Raw genomic sequence first — 22,709 nt, forward strand, 5'->3', positions numbered from 1 at the left:
GCAAAAACATGGCTAAACTATTTTAATATCATGATTTCATTACGATAACTCAAAGTCGAGTTATGTATATACATAGTTCAAATATATTAAAGGTTTATTTACATGTGTACTATTATCTCGCATTGTCTAAATACGAAATAATTCGTTCATAAACATATGTGCCATTAAGCGTATTTGTCAAGTAAATGTTTTTATTATTCCTTGAACTCAAAATTTTTAATCCTTCGGAGAGTTGAAGTATCCCTAAAGTATCAACGTAATTCGGCCGGTCCTAACCCAAAAGTTTGCTATCAAAGTGTACACGTGTAGTTGGACTGGAACATGTGTGTTTTACGGCTACCGACACTATTCGGATATTGGTACCGCATTACATTTATTTAGAAGGTAAGAGGGCTATGATTTAATAACAATTCCATTTTTTGGACTATCGACTCTTTTCGTTTGGTAGGTTGTTACTGGCTTTGTAATAAAAATAATGAAAAATGTAAAAATGTGGCTGTGGAGTATGTCGTGAGCTTCCTTCAACCCAAAGGGAGGCTTCTCGACGTCTTACCATTGACTGGTCCGAAGGTACCAGAAGGTCAAGGAGTTGTATATATCATCAGTGGTAGAAATACTTCGTAAGCGCCATCGTACTGACGATAGATGCTGTTTATGTGTCACTACATATCAAATCCGTCCTCTTTACGAGATTTAAAATCTTAATAGTCTAAGCCGTTTCACAACTGAGTGTTTTAGCTGCCTACTAATGTATAACCAAACCAATTCGACTAAGGGTCCTTCCAACAAGAACGTACAGATTTTTAAAAGGTCGACAACGCACTCGTGAACCCTGAACTGGTAACTGAAAGTGTCTCACTTAACATCGAGTGAGTCTCCTGCCCGTTTGTTGCCCTGCTGTTGAAACACTTCGATATACGAGATAAAACAGTCAAAAACTTTATACATTAAAAACAATTATAAAAAGTTGTGGTATTTTTTTTATATGAACTGTAAATCCTGTATAATACGATCCCTATAAATAAAATGTAGGTGATCAGGGGAGGCCATTTTTCCTTTTCCCGTGATATATAGACGTGGGTGTGACGGACGGTCGTTAGTTTTGGCGGCAAAACGTTTTGTCCGAGGTAAATGTGATTGATGGAAGTAATATTTCAAAACCTCGGTCAATTCTTTTGCTGTTCATTTTTTATCGTAACATTATGTATGTTATTATATAAGTATAAATAATTGTTTGTTTTATATGATTATTATTTACATTACATAACTGATATTAAATTAATCAAGAAATTAATGTACGGTTATCATTAATTCTTGATCGATATTTTATTGTAATGTGTCACCACATTCCTTCACAAATAAATTTCTTACATTTATAAATTATATATGAAAACATCAGCACTGTTATCGTCATTAATATGCACCGATAATTCTAGAGTTATTTGTCTCCGCGTAATAAAAGTGGTTGTCTGGAAGAAATCGCTCTAAAGCGATAAGGCCGCCAGTTGCTTGTCATTAAATTATGTTTAATATTTTCCTTTTATGTAATGCAACGAAGTGTTAATCAATAAAATAAATAAATATAAGTTGAGAACAAGGTATTGAGAAACTAATTTTCTATGTCGTAAGATCTAATACCGTCTGTGTATCGCCTATGTGCGTATTTCATACTTAGTTGTACGGTAAAGAAAACCATTGTAAGGAAAACAGACCCAAAAAGTCGACGGCGTGTGTTATGCACAAAAGGCAGATCACCCACTTGCCTATTAAAACAATTTACCAAAAACTTATCTAAAAGTAATGGCATCACATTTATTTTATAATCAAAATTAAGAGAAGTATTTATATTTTTATAATAAAACACAGTTTCTAAAATATATTTAATATTCAAATAATATTTAAACTAAGTACAAATTTACTTACAACTCGAATAAGGAACAGTTATTGTCAATATCATATTATCACAAAACAAAATTTAGCTAAAATAAAATCAGTATTAAACTATTATTGCTAAAAATCGCTAACATAGCATTTATTAAAGCCGCGCTTTTATATTAAAATAAATAAATTTATATTTCTTCATATTTTAAATATTAGTTAATTTGGTCATATTTTCAATGTGCATTTTGTATTTAAGTAAAAAATTAGTAATCAAAAATCGCAAACCTTAGATACTTTGTTAAATGACAACGGTTTCGTTTGGTATTCAATCATTTGGGTCAAATGAGAAAAACTAAATATAACAATATAAAACTTTAATATAGCGCCATCTATTGTTATTATTTACAATGAAAACTGTACAAACAAAAATATATGGTAACTAATCCCTAGTAACAATTTGCACGATGGTATTAATAATTTTATTGCCCTTTTCGTAATGAAGCAAATTAAGAGACGGATCATTAATTTTTTCTTCCAAAAGATTTATAAGCTCTATTCGAATTGCTTTTAACATCTCAGCGACCTGAAAGGATTATTAAAAAAATATTATTATTAAAATAATGATTACAAACCCACGTTTATTAATTTAGATAATTTATTTAAATAATTAAAAATACTAAACTACAGAGCATTAATCATAGTACACAAGTAATATTCAATAATTTTTTAACATATACATATTTCAAAAATTCAAACCCCGCTTATTTAATTAGGGCAAAACACTGTTTACTTGTCTCTTAAAGGATTTTTACTGCAAAATAAATTAATTCAAAATTGACTGTAATTAAGTAATTAACACATTGTATATTGACACATACTCTAGCATTATAACACAGTTTCATAGACAGATATTGATTGACAGAGATTAAAATTATTGTTGCTTTTGTATAAAATATTTTGTTAATTGTTAAAGTTATACTCACTTCGTGATTTTCCACTTGAAACATGATCCAGCCATCTTCCAATGACACAATAAAGGTGCCGTTGTGAAGTTCAACAACCAAATTACAACCTGAAAAGATTTTTAATATAGAAGCATGTTCCGTCCATTTTCATTCGAGTTCATTATTTAAATATGCGCCCTCTTGTGAATAATCGAACCTTTTTAGTTCTTATGCTTGTCAACACTAGATGGCGTTTATCATCAAATATTAAATTGTGCTTTATTTTCAAACGTTACAGATGGCGGTGTAGCTAGTAATTTAGTTTGGATTTAACGCCATCTATAGACTATATGGGTAATTTTTTTATACACAACGCAGTTTCAGCACAAATATATAACATGTTCGTAATTTTCTGGTGCATTATAGGCAGTAACGTATGGATTTAGAATATACTTATTAATATAATATATCATTTTGTTTTAATGAATTCCCACAGTATATAAGTAATATAGTAGATGGCTTTAAGCATCTAATTAAACACCCGTTGCTTATTTGGGTCCATATTCTTATTCGTATCTCAAGACCCAATCTTAGGCGCTGTCAAATGTGAAACTTTGACAGCGCCTTAATGACATATCTGACAATATATTTTTATTAAAAAAAAAATTGTTATATACGTTTGTAAAAATGGTTTGACAGCGTTGGAAAAAATATTAAGTTTGGTTGAGTTTCTACGAGTTTTCAATACAAAATAATTATATGTGGGTTTATATAAAAAAAAATTACAATTGTCATAGCAATCGCGATTATGAGAGTAGTTAAACAACGATTGAAAAGCACAGAGCGGCGTTCAGAAAACGATAGCAAAATTTAAAAAGACGACAACACACCCGTAAGCCTTCTGCCCATGAGATATCTACTGGTATGCCCTATGACTAGTCTATAAAAAAACATACCAGAAAACAGAACGAGCGGTACTTGCGGCACCATAGAACACTCCCGGATGAAAACTTTGGTCGTCTTGACCTTCTCCTGGTAAACTAAATAGGGGCTGGTGTAGTGCCCTATTGTGAAATTAACCGACGACGGATGGAGGGAGACATAACCGTCCGATTTAGTTCGGAATTTTAATTCGTCTGACGTCGCTTGCCGTGGTATAGCACCACTTGCCTGCATGTGAAACGATTTTTCTGGCGTTAGAACCTAAAACGAAAAATGTACTATAAACATTAGTCAGTAAAACAATAAATTAGTGTTAGTGTACAGACTTCGATTTATTACTTTTTTTATTTGGTGATGACGTCAACACAAATTATACACATTGTCTATGACTGAATACGAAATGTATTCCTACAAAAAATTAACACGTTTATGTAATATTTATCAGGGCTTTGCTTACTTTTGCTGATAAGAGAAAGGGGGTGTGGGGGGGGGGATTGTAAGTTGGAGTAAATCATTTGCCTATACTTGAGCGGCCCCATACTCAAATCGCTTATATCTCTAAACTATTTCTAAATATTAGTATTGTTGCCTTGATTTGACCGTCAAGTTAACCCCTTGATCCCCCTCTATCCAGACATAGGAACCTGTGACACTTTTATGTTAAATTAAAATAAATACCTTAACAACATTCGGATAAAGCGCAGCGCATAATATCGTGGCCAGCAATCGATCATTGTTTCCGTTGGAATTCAACTGAAATTAAAAATAATACAGTTTCGTATATTTGAAACAGATTTTCAAAGATCCATGTCAATAACTCTGGGGTCCGCCATAGGTTCCTTATAATGGTACCACCCTTGTAATATCCCCTCTCCTAAAAAGGGATCATCAAAATCGGCTCATAGTATAAGGTCAATTAAGAAATAAGTCATTTAAAAATAGTCTATTTCATTTGACGTACACACATTATACGAACACCTGGTGACGTCATTAATGTAGCTCCATGTTTATTCATAATAAGATAGAAACTCAACTCCTGACACTAATTTGGGTTATTTTTTAGAATATCATATATTATAAATATAGTTACCTCATCTCCCGTCAATTTGGCAACGGAATCCCTCCACATTTTCTTCCTTAATGCAGGCATATCCGGGACGAAGCCTATAGAGGCCAGAAGCCCCAATAATTGGTGTTTAATATCCGCTAGCATAAGCAATGTCTTGTGCGAAAGGTAATGTTCGTTTGCGAACACTAAACCCGCGTACGTACTGGATTTCATCGCTTGCTGCCATTTCTGCAAAATAATACATAATTCCTCACAACTATAACCCACATTAAAAGAAACTAAAGCATTTTGAAAACTAAAATGGAAATGAGGAGCTTCAGGAAGAAGTGAGAAGACCACAAAAGCGAGGGTGACGACATCGTCAAGATTTCTGGAGAGGATTCAAATGGAGAGTTCAGGACGAAACCTTCACCCAAAAGGGGTCCATACTGAAAAGCTTAAGGAGACGGTTGACTGCCCCATCTAGGGGTTATAGGACATTTAGTCAAATAAGTCAAACCTACTATTTTTTTGTGTCTTATTTTGAAGAATTTTTATTATTACATTTTTAATAGACATAATACCACGCACTTGTAATTCTTTTAAAAAACTGGAATAGACCACGTAAATGGATTTTTATTGGTATTCGCTCCTTGGGTTACATTATCAAAATTAATATAGATTCCTAACTTTGAAAATATTCTATGTTCTAGTAGTCTCTAGTCTATGTTTATCAAATAAACTTTAACGGCGAAAGATTTTTCAAATAGGGTCAGTAGTTTTGGACCCTATTAAATGTAAACAAACAATAAAAAAAATCCTCTTATAATATTAGTGTATGTATAGAATATTTATAATAACTTACTTTATAAGCTTTCAGTGTAGTCAACTGATCACTATTCGAGCATGCAAACTCACGTCTTTTTGCATCGGCTTCAGACTGGAATTTAAATAAAAAATAATTATGCCAAATTAAAATCTACAAAATTCGCAATAAACATTCATTGAAAGTATTATATAAATAATGTAGTAAATATTAAAAGTTCAATCTTTAAAAAAAGCATTTTTTTAATTTTGATAAGTCTAATAGTGAGTGAATGGTGGCTGACTCCTAAATGTCAAATATGTGTATACAGGGCGTCCCAAGATGGACATTGGAACATTTAATGAAAGTACCTTAAATAGATAGGATATTGGTGAAAGAATTCATTGATCGACTCAAATATATAATAAAAGTTGTTAATCCTTCGAGCCGGATCACCGCATAATCATCATAACCACAGAAAAACCAAAATGAACAAAACGTACCAGTGCCTGCGACTGTTTGTTATCTCTGGGCGTAACTCCGCCGATTATATATTGAGATTATTAGACGATTTAGGCAATCGCCGCGCTCATAAAACTAAGAAAAACCAACCAACAAAACATAAGGTTGTGCGTTCATATACGTACTTGAATACGTACATATACACGTAACAAACAATACCTTCATACGTAATGTCCCAAAGCACATTAAATAACAGAAGCAAACGTACCTTCTTTCCAAAGGGCGCAACAAAGGGGCTCTTATGACTCAAAAAAGCTGCCATAGTGAGTGCCGAGTCCACGCAGCAGAATATAGCACCGAATAGCATTAACTTTCCAATTCTGACGTCCACTGGTAACGAGGCAAGGTGCTTCCCGAGCGCAGTGAGCTGAAAACCCTTGTCCAACGCCCCCACGTCTTGAAGACGCGATAAAGCGCCATCTATGTTGTGCTTCTCTGGTGGTTCAATGGTTTTTGCTGAAAATAAAAGTAAAAACGTTTGGCTTTTGTTTTTTTTTAGATATTGTTTGACTCTCTCGCGGTCTTACCCTTTTCGTAAATAAATAATTGAAACAGAACATGTATCAAACACTGTAAGAACTAACATCGGCTTTTGCTTAGTATAGTTAAGTAAATTATAGACTAACTAAAATGGCAAACATCGTTTTGCCATGTATGTAATTTATAATAAAGGGGTTGACTGTAGAGGGTTGAAAATTTAGGGTTGTATGTATTTTTAATGCTGTTGATACAGTTGATAAAAAAAATAAAAATTATCTAAAAATTAAAAAAAAAATAATTAGGGGTGGACTCCCCTTAACATTAAGGGGGATGAAAAATGGATGTTGTCTGATTCTCAGACATACCCAATATGCACACAAAATATCATGAGAATCGGTCAAACCGTTTCAGATGAGTTTAACCACAAACACTGCGACACGAGAATTTTATTTATAAAATTATATTATATTATATTATACATAGATAGATGATATGAGGTTCTGATAACAATAATATCTTTTAGAAATTAAAATTATCTAAATGGTGCCAATTAAGGGGTTAAGATGAATCTAAGAAACTTTCACAAATTGGGCACACTTACCAGGATAACATGAGTGAATGAATATCGTCGCAAATTGTACTTAGTACTCCTACAGCTACTCATCAAACAATATCCAAATAATTTATACACAAAAGCCAAAACGGAATACACATTCAAATATAAACATAAAGCACAATTTTACAAATCACAAATTCATACTAAATTCTAGTTTATAAGTTCTATCTAAGATTGATTTATTGATAGATTATAATATCATAATATATCGAAGATTAACGAAATACACGAAGATTAACGAAGATACACGAAAATAAACGAAGATTTACGAAAATAAACGAAAATGCACGAAGATTAACGAAAATACACGAAGATTAACGAAAATACACGAAGATTAACGAAGATACACGAAAATAAACGAAGATTTACGACAATAAACGAAAATACACGAAAATAAACGAAAACAAAATGAAAATAAACAAAGATTAACGAAAATTAAATTTTATTATACACGTGAGTGAAGTAAGCTATAGCATATAGCTATAGCGTTATATAAAATACTAGTGACCCGCCCCAGCTTCGCACGGGTGCAATGCTGATGAAAAGCAGGTTTTTATTATGTATTATTATTTCCGTCGCTGTATAGATCTATATTAAATGAACAATGTATTCAAGGTATTTAATTGGTTAAGGATTAATGCTGTATTGGTCAAAATCGCTTCGAAAATTAGCCATTATTTGTCGTAAAAAGTAAATGACAAAAAAAAAATATTGTGGGTTATCCATAAGAGATAGACATATACCATCAGGGACTTGTAGACCTTTTCAATGTGTACAATACTTAGTACATTATTGTGATAAAACTCGTAGGGTTCAGCCTGCGTTTGCAATGTAAGCGGAAAAAATGTAATTATTTACGACATCACATTAGCAACCTCAAAAATAACAGTACTTTTCCACTATTTAATGGATGTTATTATACATATAAATCTTCCTCTTGAATCACTCTATCTATTTAAAAAAAACCAAATCAAAATCCGTTGCGTATTTTCAAAGAATTAAGCATACAAAGGGACATAGGGACAGAGAAAGCGACTTTGTTTTATATACTATGTAGTGATACACTAAGCGAGAAAAAAGGCACGAATATAACTTTACAAGTCAGTTATAAAGTTCGACCTAAGGCGATTTTTCCTAAAAGCGTGAAAGAGTATTTGGGTTAAAAGACGGATATGTAGTTGTTAATTTTAAGAATCCCTCCCCCGTATACGATCCCCGTACTTGTTCCATGTGCCTCGTACGTAACAACGTACGTAGCGAATGGCGCAAATAATTCGTGTTCGTACGTACGGGAGAGGGATTCTTAAAATTCATTTTCCCTCCCACCAAAGAGGGAGTGACGCAATATTTGAGATTGATTTAGCAGTAGTAACTTTTTGTTTTTTTCTTTAAACTATTCAGTAATCGTTTGTTTAATTTTAGTTTTCTTTTCTTTAACTATTAATGTACCAAATTTACTGTTTCGTATATTTTGTTTATTGATGTAATCTGTTTTCTTCTTTCCAATTTTTCTTTCAAAATTAATTTGCTATTTTGATTTAAAATAAGTGTCATTTGATGATTCGCTTTTTTAAAAGAGAGTTTTTTACGCCGGCTTTTTCTCTATGTCTACACCCACTGTCTTCTTCGCCGATGAGTCGGGATACCTGTATATCTTATTTGCTATAATAAATGCAATTTATTTTTTATATAATATATGACAATAAGATTCCTTATAAATAAGACTTACCAAGAACTTCGTGAACACTCATATTCTGAAACAGAGGTAGAATCTTCAGCTTCAGCAGGAGTTGTTCGAGCGGTACCCTATGTATTTCCGGCACAGGTTGTTCAGCTATATGATACTTGTATCTATGTGAGGTAAATAAGTGTATACAGACACCCGGCATCACTCGTCCCGCTCGACCGCAACGCTGTTTCGCGTTGGCACGTGATACCCAAACTAAATCTAGCGATTCCATATTACGATTTGAATCGAATCTGTAATTATTATTTAATATTAATAAAGACTAACAAAGCCTTGACTTGTCTAAGTTATCGCGGAATATGGTTAATACAAGAATATCCATAGCGCTTAATCACCTGAATGAGCATAATTCATGTACATACAGACATCACCTGCATTTATGATGCATCATTTACATCCATACTCACGTACATACCACACACACACACACAGCCAAATTAGGTATTACTTAGTTAAATATATTGATGTTTTTTCCTTTCGTAAATCTCATGTATTCTATCTTTCGCTATATTTATCTATTAATCAGCCTTCCGTGCCTGACAATGATATTTAGGTCTAAGGCATGATCAATAAATGGCACTACATTAAACCAGTTTCCTTCAACGTTCAAGCGATTGTAAAATCAGCGCCCAGAATGAAAGTCCATTGGTGCAAAGCTGGGGATCGAACCTACGACCTCAGGGATCAGTCTTATGTTGAAACCAATAGACCAGCACTGGTCTTCTCAGGCATGATATTCCTAAAAATATTTCGAGTACGAGTTATTAATGGACATAGAAAGAGCACAGCTGTGATTAGAAGACCGCCTGGTTAAGCCAAAAACGTCAAAAAGAATATACCTCTTCTCCTTCATCCTGCCTCCATCAATGACAAACACACAGTCATCAATTGTGACCGACGTCTCAGCGATGTTGGTTGACAGCACGATCTTCCGAACTCCAGGCCCCGGGTTCATGAACACAGATGCTTGCTCCTCACTTGACAATGTGGAATGCAGGGGTATTAATTTGTACTTTCCCGTTCTGGAATTAAATAGGTAATATATTTTTAGGCTTCCGAGAACGTGTGCTATAAGTATGTTTGTTATCTTAATATATATATTTCTTGTGTGCGTGTGTATGTGACTGAACTCCTCCTAAACGACTGGACCAATTTTGATGAAATTTTTTGAGTGTGTTCGTGGAGATTCGAGAATGGTTTAGATTCACAATTTTGTCCGCTGGACAATGTTTTTTTTAATTAATTAGTAGTTGTTGATTTTGGAATGTTTTACATTGGATCCGACAGACGGCGCTACCATCGCACTGTCAAATTTTAAATAATATTCGAATTTTAGTCTGTCCCGACAGTTAGCGCTGCGATAAAATTAAAAAAAAGTTTTGTTATCATTGTGTTATTGTAGACCATGTGCTGGATCGTTAGATATTGTCATAACATTTGAATAATAATTTTCATCAAAATGGTCCAGAATGTTTTAGCTTATTAAAAAAAGTTTGAAATTTTCAAATTAAAGACGTATAGACAGGACAACGTCTGTCGGATCCGCTAGTAATGCTATAAGTTTGTTGTATGTTTGTCCACAAATTTAGCGGAAACCAAAAGACTTATGGATGTATACTGGTAATTTAAAGGTATAGGCCGTTCAAGTATTACGTAAGAATTATAGGGCGAAGGAGGGGTGAAGGGGGAGGTAAAAGGTGTTGAATGTCAAAAAAGTATCACAGCTGTAGAAAAATGTTGTATTATCTGTATTTACTTTTGGGGATCGGATAAATTTAAAACTAGGTTAAATAATTATAAGTATACAATAATACATAGCTTCAATCCGGTAAAAAAGTGTTTTCTTAAAATGTGTAAAAGCTATGTTAATAAAATAAATAGACAATACTTTTCCTCTTCCCCTCCGGCGCCGCACAGTTTAGACGTGTTTTAAGTGAAAGTGCAGTTTAAATAATATTATTTATTTCCAAAATTTAAATAAATTTGGCATCAAAATTGTGTAACGACACCCGGCTCACATGTAACGTTGGGAGGTTTAGTTTTTCGTTGAGACTCGCAAAAATTGTCTCCGTTAAGTGCTGTGATCCTGGTACCGTGCCTCCATCAGACGACCGTAAGCCCCTCCACCGGTGCGTTAGCCCCTCCCACATCACACTGCTCTGTCCCTCTTTGCGCATACGCAAATCAGCTTACGCAATACGGGAAGGACGCTCGCCAATCAGGGCTGCTACACTTGTTGCTGACATCTTTATCTGTTCCATCGAATTTTGAACCTTAGCTTTGACAACTGAAGTACATAATGAAAAAATCTTCTCCAACACAAGGAAATATTCAGTTGGAACGCGATGCAGGTGATAGCTCAACACAGGAGAGCGACCACGTCAATACTAAATCGCGGCAAAAGCGAAGACCTGCGCGCGACGAGAAGGACGATTTCCTCGTTCTAAAAAACGAAATCAGGGAATGGCTGCGATCTTTCCAACGTGACCAAAATGCCAGGCTCGACAAATTGCAAGACCAACAGAACAGCCGACTGGATGCCATGGAAGGTCGTATTGCCGAACTTTCAGCTAAATTAACAACCGCTAATAACACTAGTCAAGACATTGGAAAGTCAGTAGATTTTGTTTCCGAAAAGATCTTTGAACTACAAGGAAAAATCGACAGTTTTAAAAAAGATTGGACGGCAATTTCGGCTCAAATTAGTGAACTGGAGGATAAACAGGAAGCCTTAGCTCGAGCTATGAACAAGACATGCATCGAGATTCGTAACGTTCCTAAACAAACCCCAACCCCAACGAAGTCGGAGCTGTTTGGTTTTATAAGGAAACTTTGTTCTGGGCTTAACATAGAGATACACTCAGGTGATATTAGAGATGTTAGCCGATTCACCAGCAGGAAAGACAACATGTGTTGGAACCTCACCGTCGAACTTTCGAATACCCTTATAAAGAACAATATTTTAAGTGCGACACGTAAGTACAACGTGGGGAATACAGCTAACAAGCTGAATGCCAGCCATTTGGGACTCGGAGGTAATAAAGCTATTTATATATCAGAATACCTAACACCTAAAGCAAAGCGCATTTATTTTCTTGCAAGGGAGTTTGCGAAGTCAGAACAGTACGAGTACTGCTGGTCTGCTAATGGCAACGTATATCTTAGGAAGAAGAACGGCTTTCCTTACATTCTAATAAAAAATGAAGATCACCTTAACTCGCTAAGTAAAGCATGACTGGTGTTAGCTGTAGTTATATGTTTTTTATTGTTATTGTTTATATTTAATTTCCTTACTTTTTCAAAATTCCATACAAAGATTAACACGTTCTACAAACAAAAAATACACTATACAGAACCACTCCGCAGATATGACAGCAAAATAACTGAACCATTAATTATTGCTATGATTATGAATATATCAAATTTATCAAAGTACCACTATGATAGTGATAGGCCATATACCTTATACAATTGTCTACTTTTCCCTATTATATTATTCGACAAATATGACTCAATCGGTAATACAATCCTAAACACATTTAGATACAATTTTATCGTTTTTTATGCCATGTTTTCTATCTATTTGAAAATTCGATAATTTGGGTTTAATTCGCGACATAGATGATACAAATTTCATAACCAACCAATATTTTAATTATCCGGAAGACTGTAAAGTTTTTTTCGAATCCACAGACCTCACCATTGTTACTCAAAACATCCGTAGCATTAATAAAAATTTTGATAGCTTTCTAGTGTTTCTTATGAGGCTTCAATTTAATCCTGATTTAATTGTCCTAACTGAGTGTTGGATTGATGAAAATTTTACAGGTATTCACATAGATGGATATTCATGTACTTTCTCCCACAAATATATTAACAAGTGCGACGGAATCGTAATTTTTCATAAAAATAACATTAACGTTAATATAACTGAACCGGCATTTACAGATGCTAACTGCTTAGTTAGTCATTTAAATAATAAGGCTGTTATCATATCAATTTATAGATCGCCTTCCTTCTATAATGTTGATAATTTTCTCGACTCACTCGAAAACCTCATTTTATCGTACAATGGACACCCTATCTATATAGTTGGGGATCTTAATATCGACATTAAGGAGACGACCGAAGATCGAAGAGCTCATAAGTTTCTTGAGTTAGTGAACTTCTACGGTCTTATACAAGGACACTTCTACCCAACTCGTGGAGGTAATTGTCTAGATCATGCACTCATTAGATCACATTCACAATCACGCGTGGCTGTCTGCCCTTCCCAAGTGAATGATCACATGTCTGTCATTATAGGAATCGATCAGACTAAACACCTGAATAATAATTTAGTCAAAGCCTCTCTTTTGATAAGTAAAGTTATAGACCACGACCAACTGTATAAAGATCTATCAGGGGTCGATTGGACCTTTCTTTATAACATAGAAAATATAAATGAAACAGTTGGTGCTTTCACAAGTACAATTACAAATGCAGTTAACACCAACACAAAAATCATTTATAAAAGAAATTCTCAAAGTATCAGAAAGCCATGGATAACACCTGGTTTGCTACGCTGTGTGAGAAGAAGAGATCAGCTGCATAGCTTATCAAGAAAACAACCTAACAACGAACCGCTCCAAAAGCAATATACGCAATACCGAAATTTCTGTAATAACATACTTAAAAACCTTAAAAATTTACATGAGGCTAACACCATCCTTAAGAACAAAGACAATAGTAGGAAACTATGGAAATCTATCAAAAATATATGCCACCTTAACCCAACTAAATCAAATTCTAATAAACTTCTTGATCTACAGGAAAACCCTGAAAAATCTCTCGATATTGTAAACAATTACTTTAGTTCGGTAGGTAATAAATTGGCTTCCGATATATTGTCTAAGACAAACCAGACTGAACAAGACCTTTGCTACAAAGTGTCAATTTCCGCTAATTTAAATTCTTTTCTTTTTCTTCCTTGTGACGAGCGTGAAGTCATAAAAATCATTAGTTCTCTTAAGCCAAATTCTGCCCCAGGTGATGATAATATTAGTAATCGAGTGGTCATTCTACTAAAAAACATTATTGCTGCACCAATTTCTTATATCTGCAATCTTAGTATTGAGCAAGGTATCTTCCCTGAATCATGGAAAATAGCTAATATCACACCTATCTACAAATCAGGCAATAAAATAGATATTTCAAACTATCGTCCTATTTCTCTTCTCCCAACCCTCGCTAAAATCGCAGAAAAAATCATTAACGTCAGATTACTGAATTATTTGGAAAAAGAATCTATCCTTGCCGACAATCAATACGGATTCAGACTAAGTAGATCTACAGAAGATGCTACCACAGGACTGGTTGAAACCATAAGCTCCAAATTAGATGAAGGACAAAGATGTATCGGTGTTTTTCTTGATCTTGCCAAAGCTTTTGACACTGTTTCAAGGCCATTACTACTTGAAAAATTAGAAAGACTAGGAATTCGTGGAAATATCCTCCGTTGGTTTCAGTCCTACTTATCCAATAGAAAGCAGAGGGTTCGAGTTGATGGGCATAGCAGTCAACTAGAAAACGTCTCATGCGGTTTGCCACAGGGAAGTGCCCTCAGTCCAACGCTTTTTTTAGTATACATTAACGATTTATGTTCACTTCAGCTCTCCAATGCTAAACTCTTCTCTTTCGCTGATGACACAGCTATAGTCTTTTACTCACACTCTTGGGAACAAGCCTCACGGTTAGCTCATTTAGGTCTTCGACAAATCTCTCAATGGCTTTTAGATAATCTCCTATCTCTAAATACGTCTAAGACCAAATACATATGTTTTCACATCTCGAAAACCAGCAAACCAAACCCTATCCCCCCTATTAAATTACACTCATGTCAGAACCCTTGCAACAAATGTAAGTGTCCTCTCCTGGAGCCCACGAAAACAACCAAATACCTGGGATTAATTATAGATTCAAGGCTTTGTTGGAGCCCTCAAATAAACTATCTATGTTCACGAGTTCGCAAACTTATAAATGTTTTCAAACGCCTTAGAAAACCTTCTGACCCACATATAACCAAGATAGTGTATACTGCATTATGCCAGTCGATATTATCTTACTGCATATCGGTATGGGGTGGAGCGGCATTGTCCTCGATGCTGAAAATTGAGCGCACCCAACGTGCCATTCTTAAAATATCCTTCAGTAAACCTTTCCGCTACCCAACTTCAAAATTGTACAGCGAAGCAGGGCTCCTAACTGTAAGACAACTTTATTTAATGGCAATATGCAGGCTTTTTTGGAAACAAACACCCCCTACACCAAATCTAACCAAACGCAAACCATTATATAAGCATCCTAAAAAACGCACTTTCTTCGCTCAACGCTTTTTCTCCTTCCGAGGTCCATTCATCTTTAACCACCTTATTAAAAATAAAATTATTACTAACTTTTCAAAAATCACACTTCATACTTTCACTAAAAAACTCAAAAAATATCTTATTAAGCTGTCATATACTAACACAGAAAACATTCTTATCGTAAAAAAATAGAATAGGTATAAATTTATTAAGTAAAATTAATTAATTAAGTATAATTAATTAAGTTAGATGTAAAAGGAAGAGACTGGCTGCCCACAACACAGGGAATCCTAGTGTGGGGGCCAGAGCACTCTACTTTATAGTAACAATTATTGTATTTTGTGTCTAATAAAGTTATTTCTTTCTTTCTTTCTTTCTTTCTTTCTTTTATGTAGTATTATTTTTGAGAGCTTTGCTTATTTATCCAAACAATGTGTATATGAAAATTATAATATATATTATAAATATAGAGGTTGCCTGGCAGAGATCGCTCGAAAGCAATAAGGCCGCCCACTACCCTCATTTTCATTTAATTGTATTTATTATACCGAAGGGTACAGACACAATCTGTCAGAATGTGTCCCATGGGGGGGCTGAACCTTTTTCTATTAATAAGCGTGTTTTACGGTAAGTTTTTTTTCAAACTTGCTGTTAGGCACTGACGTTTTTAGATTGAGTTTGGTTTAAAAATCCTTTATTTACTTACTTTGGACTAAATGTATGGCTTTCAGCTAGTTGATCATGGAGCGACATGATTTCACCAATTCCAGGAAGAAATATTAGGATAGCGCCCTCTTTTGGCCAGTTGTGGTCACCGGACACAATGTATGTTAGAACGTGTTCTATTAGTTCTATATTTATCTAAAAATGTATATACATAAATATATTTTTTTGTAATTAAACTGTGTAAGTTTATTATCATAACAATTTTTTTAATAAAGAGTAACAAAGCCTTGACTTGTCTTTGTTATCGCGGAATATGCTTCATAGAAGAATATCCATAGCGCTAAACCACCTGCATTATGAGCATAATTCACATATATAGATATATACGTACATACCACACACACACACAGCCAAATTAGGTATTTTAAAGTGAAACTTTTATTATAATGTATCAAACTTTTTGGTCTGTGTGGCGCATGTCGCGTGACGGTCGGCCGCGGAGTAGGGATAAAGTGAAAGGCGCTCGTCATAGCAACAAAGGTCAATATGGCGGCGCACATAGTTACTATTATTCATTTGTGCCAGTGCACGCTATTTTAATAAGTGTACATAATCTAAATAATTTTTAAGTATTATGTATGTTGTACTCTCTAAGACACAGAATTCAATGTGTTATTGAATTCTGTGTCTTAGAGAGAATATAATATTAGTTGGAGACTTAGTCTACTTTTATTAGTCCCATTATCATTCCAATTTTCCAAGTATACAATTAAGATTGATAAAGCGATTTAATGTAATATTATTCCAAAAATTTTCAATTACATGTCTATAATGTGAAAAAAAAGTTTCACTTTTACCGTGGTTTCACAAATCTACACAACATTTTTTTGAAATCTTCACTTATTATAATCAAAAATATTTTTTTTACCTTTTCTGTATCCATTAAGAACAGATTTTTCCAAGTCACCCTGTTACATTTGGGATACCGAGCCAGAACCTGAGATATAGTGAGGTTCTCGTCTCGTATCGACACTTTCGGTTCCACGCATGCTTCCGAACGCACATCAGACGTCTCGATTTCCGTTTCAAAATCGACTTTTTTATCAGCTGAAAATATTTTATTTGAAATCTTCAAGAAACCATAAAGATATCCAGACCTTGATTTCTTGATCTATCCTATACAATCACTATGTCTTATTGCTAATATTATTAATTAATTTTCTTAGTTCAAGTATCGCAAGACTTACTGCAAAATTCATCATCAAAATTGCATTTCGTTTTCAAGCATAGACAATGTGTGCGTAATATATGCAAAAAAGTAAATACTGTTGCCCTTGTAGCGTATCGTAGATACGCACTAAAAATGCACATACTGTTTGGTGAAGTAGTTTCTATACGATTTTGATATATGTGTCAACATAAATACAGGACACTAAGAAAAGAAGAAAACAGACGTCACTCAGAACAGACTTTTAAGATAGTGAGCATGTATTTTTTCCTTTGAGCGTTTCTATAAGATAATAAATTAATTACCGTTGTTTGTGAAGTAATATATCAATTTAACAAAGATAAAAATGGGTTGTGATTTATAAATATAAAACATCCCATACCCTAATTACCATATAAGAAAATCAAAGACCCTATAGTGCTTATGTATTACTTGAACTAGTGAATATAAGATTATGTTAATTAACAGCTTAGTGTTCTATGTTATAACATTGTGTTCGTCCGAGGCACAACTTGCACTAATACAGATGTATAAAGATTAAAAAAAACACATTTTTGCGTCGATTTAAATGATTTAGCTAAATTAATTCTATTATATAAATTCGACAATATAAAAAATACCTTTCTTTATTTTCCGAGCAAAATGGCCGTTTTCTTCTAATACATAGTTTGTTAAATCCATTATTTCTTCTAAAAATACTTGTTCAACGGGAAATGTTCGACCTGAAAATTCCGTAACAAAAATATATCATAACTTAAACACTGAGCCAATATTGATGGAATAAATTAAATTTTAAGAGACAAGATTTTTACAGTATAATGTAAATCAAAACGATGTACCTGGAATTTCCAAAACAGGAACCTTGTCAAAGTAATCTGAGAACAAATCCGCATTCAAAGTCGCACTCATAAGTACTACCCGTAGATCCTTCCTCACTTTAATAAGGTCCCTTAAAATGAGAAGAAGAAAGTCACTCTCTTCCGACCTCTCATGGACCTCATCGACGATTATATGTGTCACAGAGGTTATTTGGGGGTCATATTCCAGTCTTCGTAATAAAATACCCGTAGTACAAAATGATAACCGAGTTTTAGTGGACATTTTGTTTTCGAGGCGTATCTGAAATTATTTAATAAAAAACGTTTTCTAAGGCCTGACCATGAGCGCTTTCGATTTTCAGCTTTGAAAATCATTATAATGTTTATTTTTTTCAATTAGGTATTGTGTCTTAAAACAATAGTTTATGATACCCCTCTTACGAGTATTGAGCTGTCAAAGATTAAAATAACGACAAAAATAAGAGCCATATCATTTGCAAATTCGGCAGTCCGCTGTGATGGAAGCCATCTTGACGATGTAATATTCCTTAAAATGACGTGGAATAAGTGATACCATGATGATCTTATATTCCAAAATAAACGTATTTTTTTTTTTACAAAAAATCCGCACTAATACCCTATAATTTACTGCAATTATTATTTTTAAAAACAATTTGTTTTTTAATAAATATTTAAAGTTAAAATCGGCGCTGAGACTTAGATACGATATTAAGAAACAAAATCTTATCAAAGAAAAACATGTGTATACAGCTATATTACCTAATACCAGTGGGCTCGCGAGCGCGTTGCCAGACTTTTAAGAATTGGTATGCTTTCTTGAAGGACCCTTATATATTTTATTAGTGTACATTTGTACTATGTTAAAAAAATAAAAAAGGGGTGCGTTATATAACTGAAACTAATCTTAGTTGAACTATTTAATTCTTTAATGTTCCGAGTATCATCTTCTGCCGCATTCATCTTATTTTCCTTTAATCACTGTCCAAAACGGTAATAGTTTGAGGTTATGTAAACACTGACTCAACACTGAGTAGAGGGGAAAACGCCTGTCCGAAATGCGGCGCTGGGGTACCACTGCCGTATACCTGAGAGAAAGGAAAGCTAGACAGACAGGCAACGTAACGCGTTACGTAACGAAGCGGTCTACCCTCCCATAAGTTATATATTATTTGAGGCAAACTCACCTGATAACCAACAACTTGTCCAGTCTTCTCAACCCGTTCCTCTGCCACTCTATCAGCCACACCGATAGCAGATATCCGTCTCGGCTGAGTGCATACAATCTCCACATGCCGAGGTTCCTTATTGAAGTTCTCTAACCAATCGTCCAAAATGTATTGGGGCACCTGCGTACTCTTCCCACAACCCGTTTCTCCACTTATCACTATTACCTGAAATGTTAATATAATATTTTACATTGTAGATAGACTGTTTATATGTATCTTCCATAACGTTTCACCAATCACACACAAATACACACACACTCACATACACAATCCCTTACAAACTTCCATTTTGTTACTAATCATGGAATGGAAGCCTGGTTATCCATATCACAGGTTCTTACCTAGTTTGGAAACCAGTCTCCCAATACTGTCACTGTATTATTAATTATTATTGTTAATGTTTAAGGGAGAAAAATAAATAAATTATTATTATTATTATCCAGGAGATTTTGTGTATGAAATAGGTTTTGATAACTGTATGTAGAAAAAATCATTAATCATATGGATTGTTCTGAGCATAGATGTATGTTAGTCTTAAATCATATGCATTTAAGGTAAATTGGTAAGTATTAGTGTATTCTAACTTTAACCAAGACTACTGTTAGACAAGCTATTCTAACTACTATATTAATGTGTAAACAAAGAAATTTACCTGTGATTTTTTCATTGCATTTAAAATATCATTCCTCTTCTGCCAAGCCGGTAAATTTTTCCTTGCAGACATCATTTTATTGTACCTATTGTTTTCTGGTTTTTCAAAATATCTCTTTGCAATTTCTCTATTTTCTCTCATCATATTTTCAATATTTACACTGGGTCTATTTTCTTTATCCTTACTTATACTATAATGAGACGGTTTCTTAATATAACTTTCTACATTTTCAAGTTGTGGTAACAAGGAGTCAGTTGCACTCGGGAATTGTTTTGTAGCAAATTGGATATAATTTAAGATTTCATCTTCGTTATTTAATAATTCAACTAAAGAGTACACACATGGTATACCATCACGTGTAAAATTAAGAGCTTCTTCATATAGCCTTGCCGTTATTAATAAGCATGTGCGTTCTGGGATTAATTTTGTTCTAGTTTCTAGCTTAAAAAATATTAGTGGACATTCATATGGGTATACGCTGTCTTTGGGAAACCGTATCTCCAATTCATAATTAATAGGGTCGTTTTTGTCTTCTACTACATTTTCGACTTTGACTTCATGTAAAAATTTACATTTGGCACCAAATCTGCAAGGGCCGCTCAAAAACAGTTTACAAACTTCTTTCTTTTTCGTTTTGAAATTAACATTTTCCTTTTTTCTAATTACAGTTGTTTTTTCATAAACTTTGGATAAATAATCCATACTTATTTTTACACTCCATATGTGTGTGTCCTTTATTCGAAATATACTGTCATAGATGGATTCAAGAACGGCTATTTCGTCATTTCTCATCTCTAAGAGTTCTGATTCAGGTGGTATATTTTCCGGTTTCTCTTTTGAATGAGCATTGAAATATTTATGTGATAAGATTTCTAATGCCTTATCTGTGCTCTCTTCTGCCATTTGCAATGCTTCAGAGCAATGAGCCTTGTGAAAATGATATCTAGAAATTAAAAGCAGAAATAATTTAGGAATGTTAATAAAGATACATTTGTGCTAGTGTAGTAATAAAATGTTAAATATCTCAATAGCAATTGAACTTAAATGTTGAGTTTTTCTAAAAGGTTGTGACATTCACTTAGTATTTATTTAATGACTATATAACTAATAACTAACAGCTAATAAACAATTTAATAGATGTGTAATTTAATTTTATCTATTAAAATGAGTTAAAGTATGGCATATTTATAAAAATACTAAATATTTACCATTTATGAAACATATTAAAACTACAATAGCTAATTACAATTGACACACATAATTTATATCCAGTGACAAAAAAATTTAATATTGCTTTTGCAATTTCTCTTTGCGACTATTGTGATATAATGGATTAAGACTAATTATTTTAAGCCAGAATATAAAGAATGTTCTTATTAAATTATAAACAGAAATGAATATGTAACTTAAAAAAAGTTTTCAAAGTTCATATAGTTAATAAATTTATCATAGTTTTGTTTTATCTCAAGTAGTTCATGTATACTATTATATATAAAAAATAAGTTACATATATGTAATAATTGCTATTACAAAATGAAATAAGTCTGAACTATTTTTTAATATTAACACAGACCTTTCTAATTTTGCTAATGCAAATTCTCTAAGTCTTACTTCAGGTGTCTTGACATCATCTTTTATAGTTAATGAATAATCAAAACCTCCTTGAACCACCAGGTTGCCTCTTTCCATCCAATATTTATTGCCTAGGTTTGATCCTTTGTCCTAAAAAGTCAAATGAATTATTTTATGTGCAGACACTTCAAATATTAAGGTTATATTATATACATAAACCTAAATATTTTTTTTTTCAATAAAATTTCCATAATGGTCATTACCGGGAAGCATATTAGTTAATTTAATAACTGGAAATCTTTCATCACATTTTAATACTCTTTAGTCTGGTTATATAATTAAAATTATAAGTTGTTTCATCAAGCCATCAAGGATTTTTCATTTAACAAAAGGATAGTAAGGGGGGTGATATAGCGAAGTAATTATATGTCAAAACTTGATTAGTTATTTTTTAATCAAATTGCTATATTGATATTATATTATCAAGTAATGTAAGTAAACTTTACCTTGTAATTGCAAGCGCTTCCAAATTTGAAATCAGGTCCATGAATAAATCTTAATGTATCCAAAAGAAGTTTTTGGGAATCGGCATGAAGTCTAATGGTCTGCATTTCCACTTTAAGAGTTGGATGTGGGTCTTCATCTTGGGGTTTTTCCTTCTGTTTTCTAAACGAAATAATATGCTTTTACAATAAAAAATAGGTATGTTGGATTATTTAGTTGAATTTAACAATCCTATTTAAAGAAAATACTAATAAAATAATACCGTATACGAGCATCCACAGGCTCGCGAAGAAAAATATCCTCAGCTAGTTGTTTACTGAGTTGATCCATTGTTCACAAAATAAATAAAATAAATATATTAAAATTCCCCAGTTGTAATTTAATATAGGTTAATTTTTTGAATGTTTTTCCTAAGCCTCAATCCACAATTCTGACTTCACTCTTCAGACGAAGATGACAATTGACAACTGATAAATTACATCTTAAATGCAGGCGTGAGTCAGGAAGTGACAGATTATTTACTTTTTTTATATCCCTTATTTATATTTTTACGTAAAAATGTGCTAATTTCGCGTACTGCGACTTGACTTGACTTACTCGACTTGCATACACAAAAGCATTTTTTGCTCCCGAGCGATTACGAATACTATAAAAAACTTACGCCTAGAACAAAAATAATAATGTCTGGCGATA

General features: G+C 33.3%; 1 protein-coding gene across 1 annotated transcript; it reads right to left on the reverse strand.

Moving 5' to 3' along the window:
• Positions 1 to 1,929: 1,929 nt before the first annotated feature.
• Positions 1,930 to 22,444, reverse strand: LOC110992947 (putative ATP-dependent RNA helicase DHX57). The gene is made up of 18 exons (XM_045628532.1): positions 22,279 to 22,444; positions 22,019 to 22,178; positions 21,514 to 21,662; positions 19,941 to 20,883; positions 19,247 to 19,453; positions 18,063 to 18,342; positions 17,844 to 17,945; positions 16,924 to 17,102; positions 16,036 to 16,190; positions 9,825 to 10,007; positions 8,968 to 9,218; positions 6,351 to 6,598; positions 5,681 to 5,755; positions 4,858 to 5,064; positions 4,446 to 4,520; positions 3,782 to 4,028; positions 2,865 to 2,953; positions 1,930 to 2,464 (listed from the first exon to the last, which is right to left on the reverse strand). Exons 1-18 carry the CDS (start codon positions 22,344 to 22,346, stop codon positions 2,321 to 2,323), a joined length of 3,762 nt encoding a protein of 1,253 aa, XP_045484488.1. The 5' UTR covers positions 22,347 to 22,444; the 3' UTR covers positions 1,930 to 2,320.
• Positions 22,445 to 22,709: the final 265 nt, after the last annotated feature.

The sequence above is a fragment of the Pieris rapae genome, chromosome 6, assembly GCF_905147795.1.
Source record: "Pieris rapae chromosome 6, ilPieRapa1.1, whole genome shotgun sequence".
Lineage (NCBI taxonomy): Eukaryota > Metazoa > Arthropoda > Insecta > Lepidoptera > Pieridae > Pieris > Pieris rapae.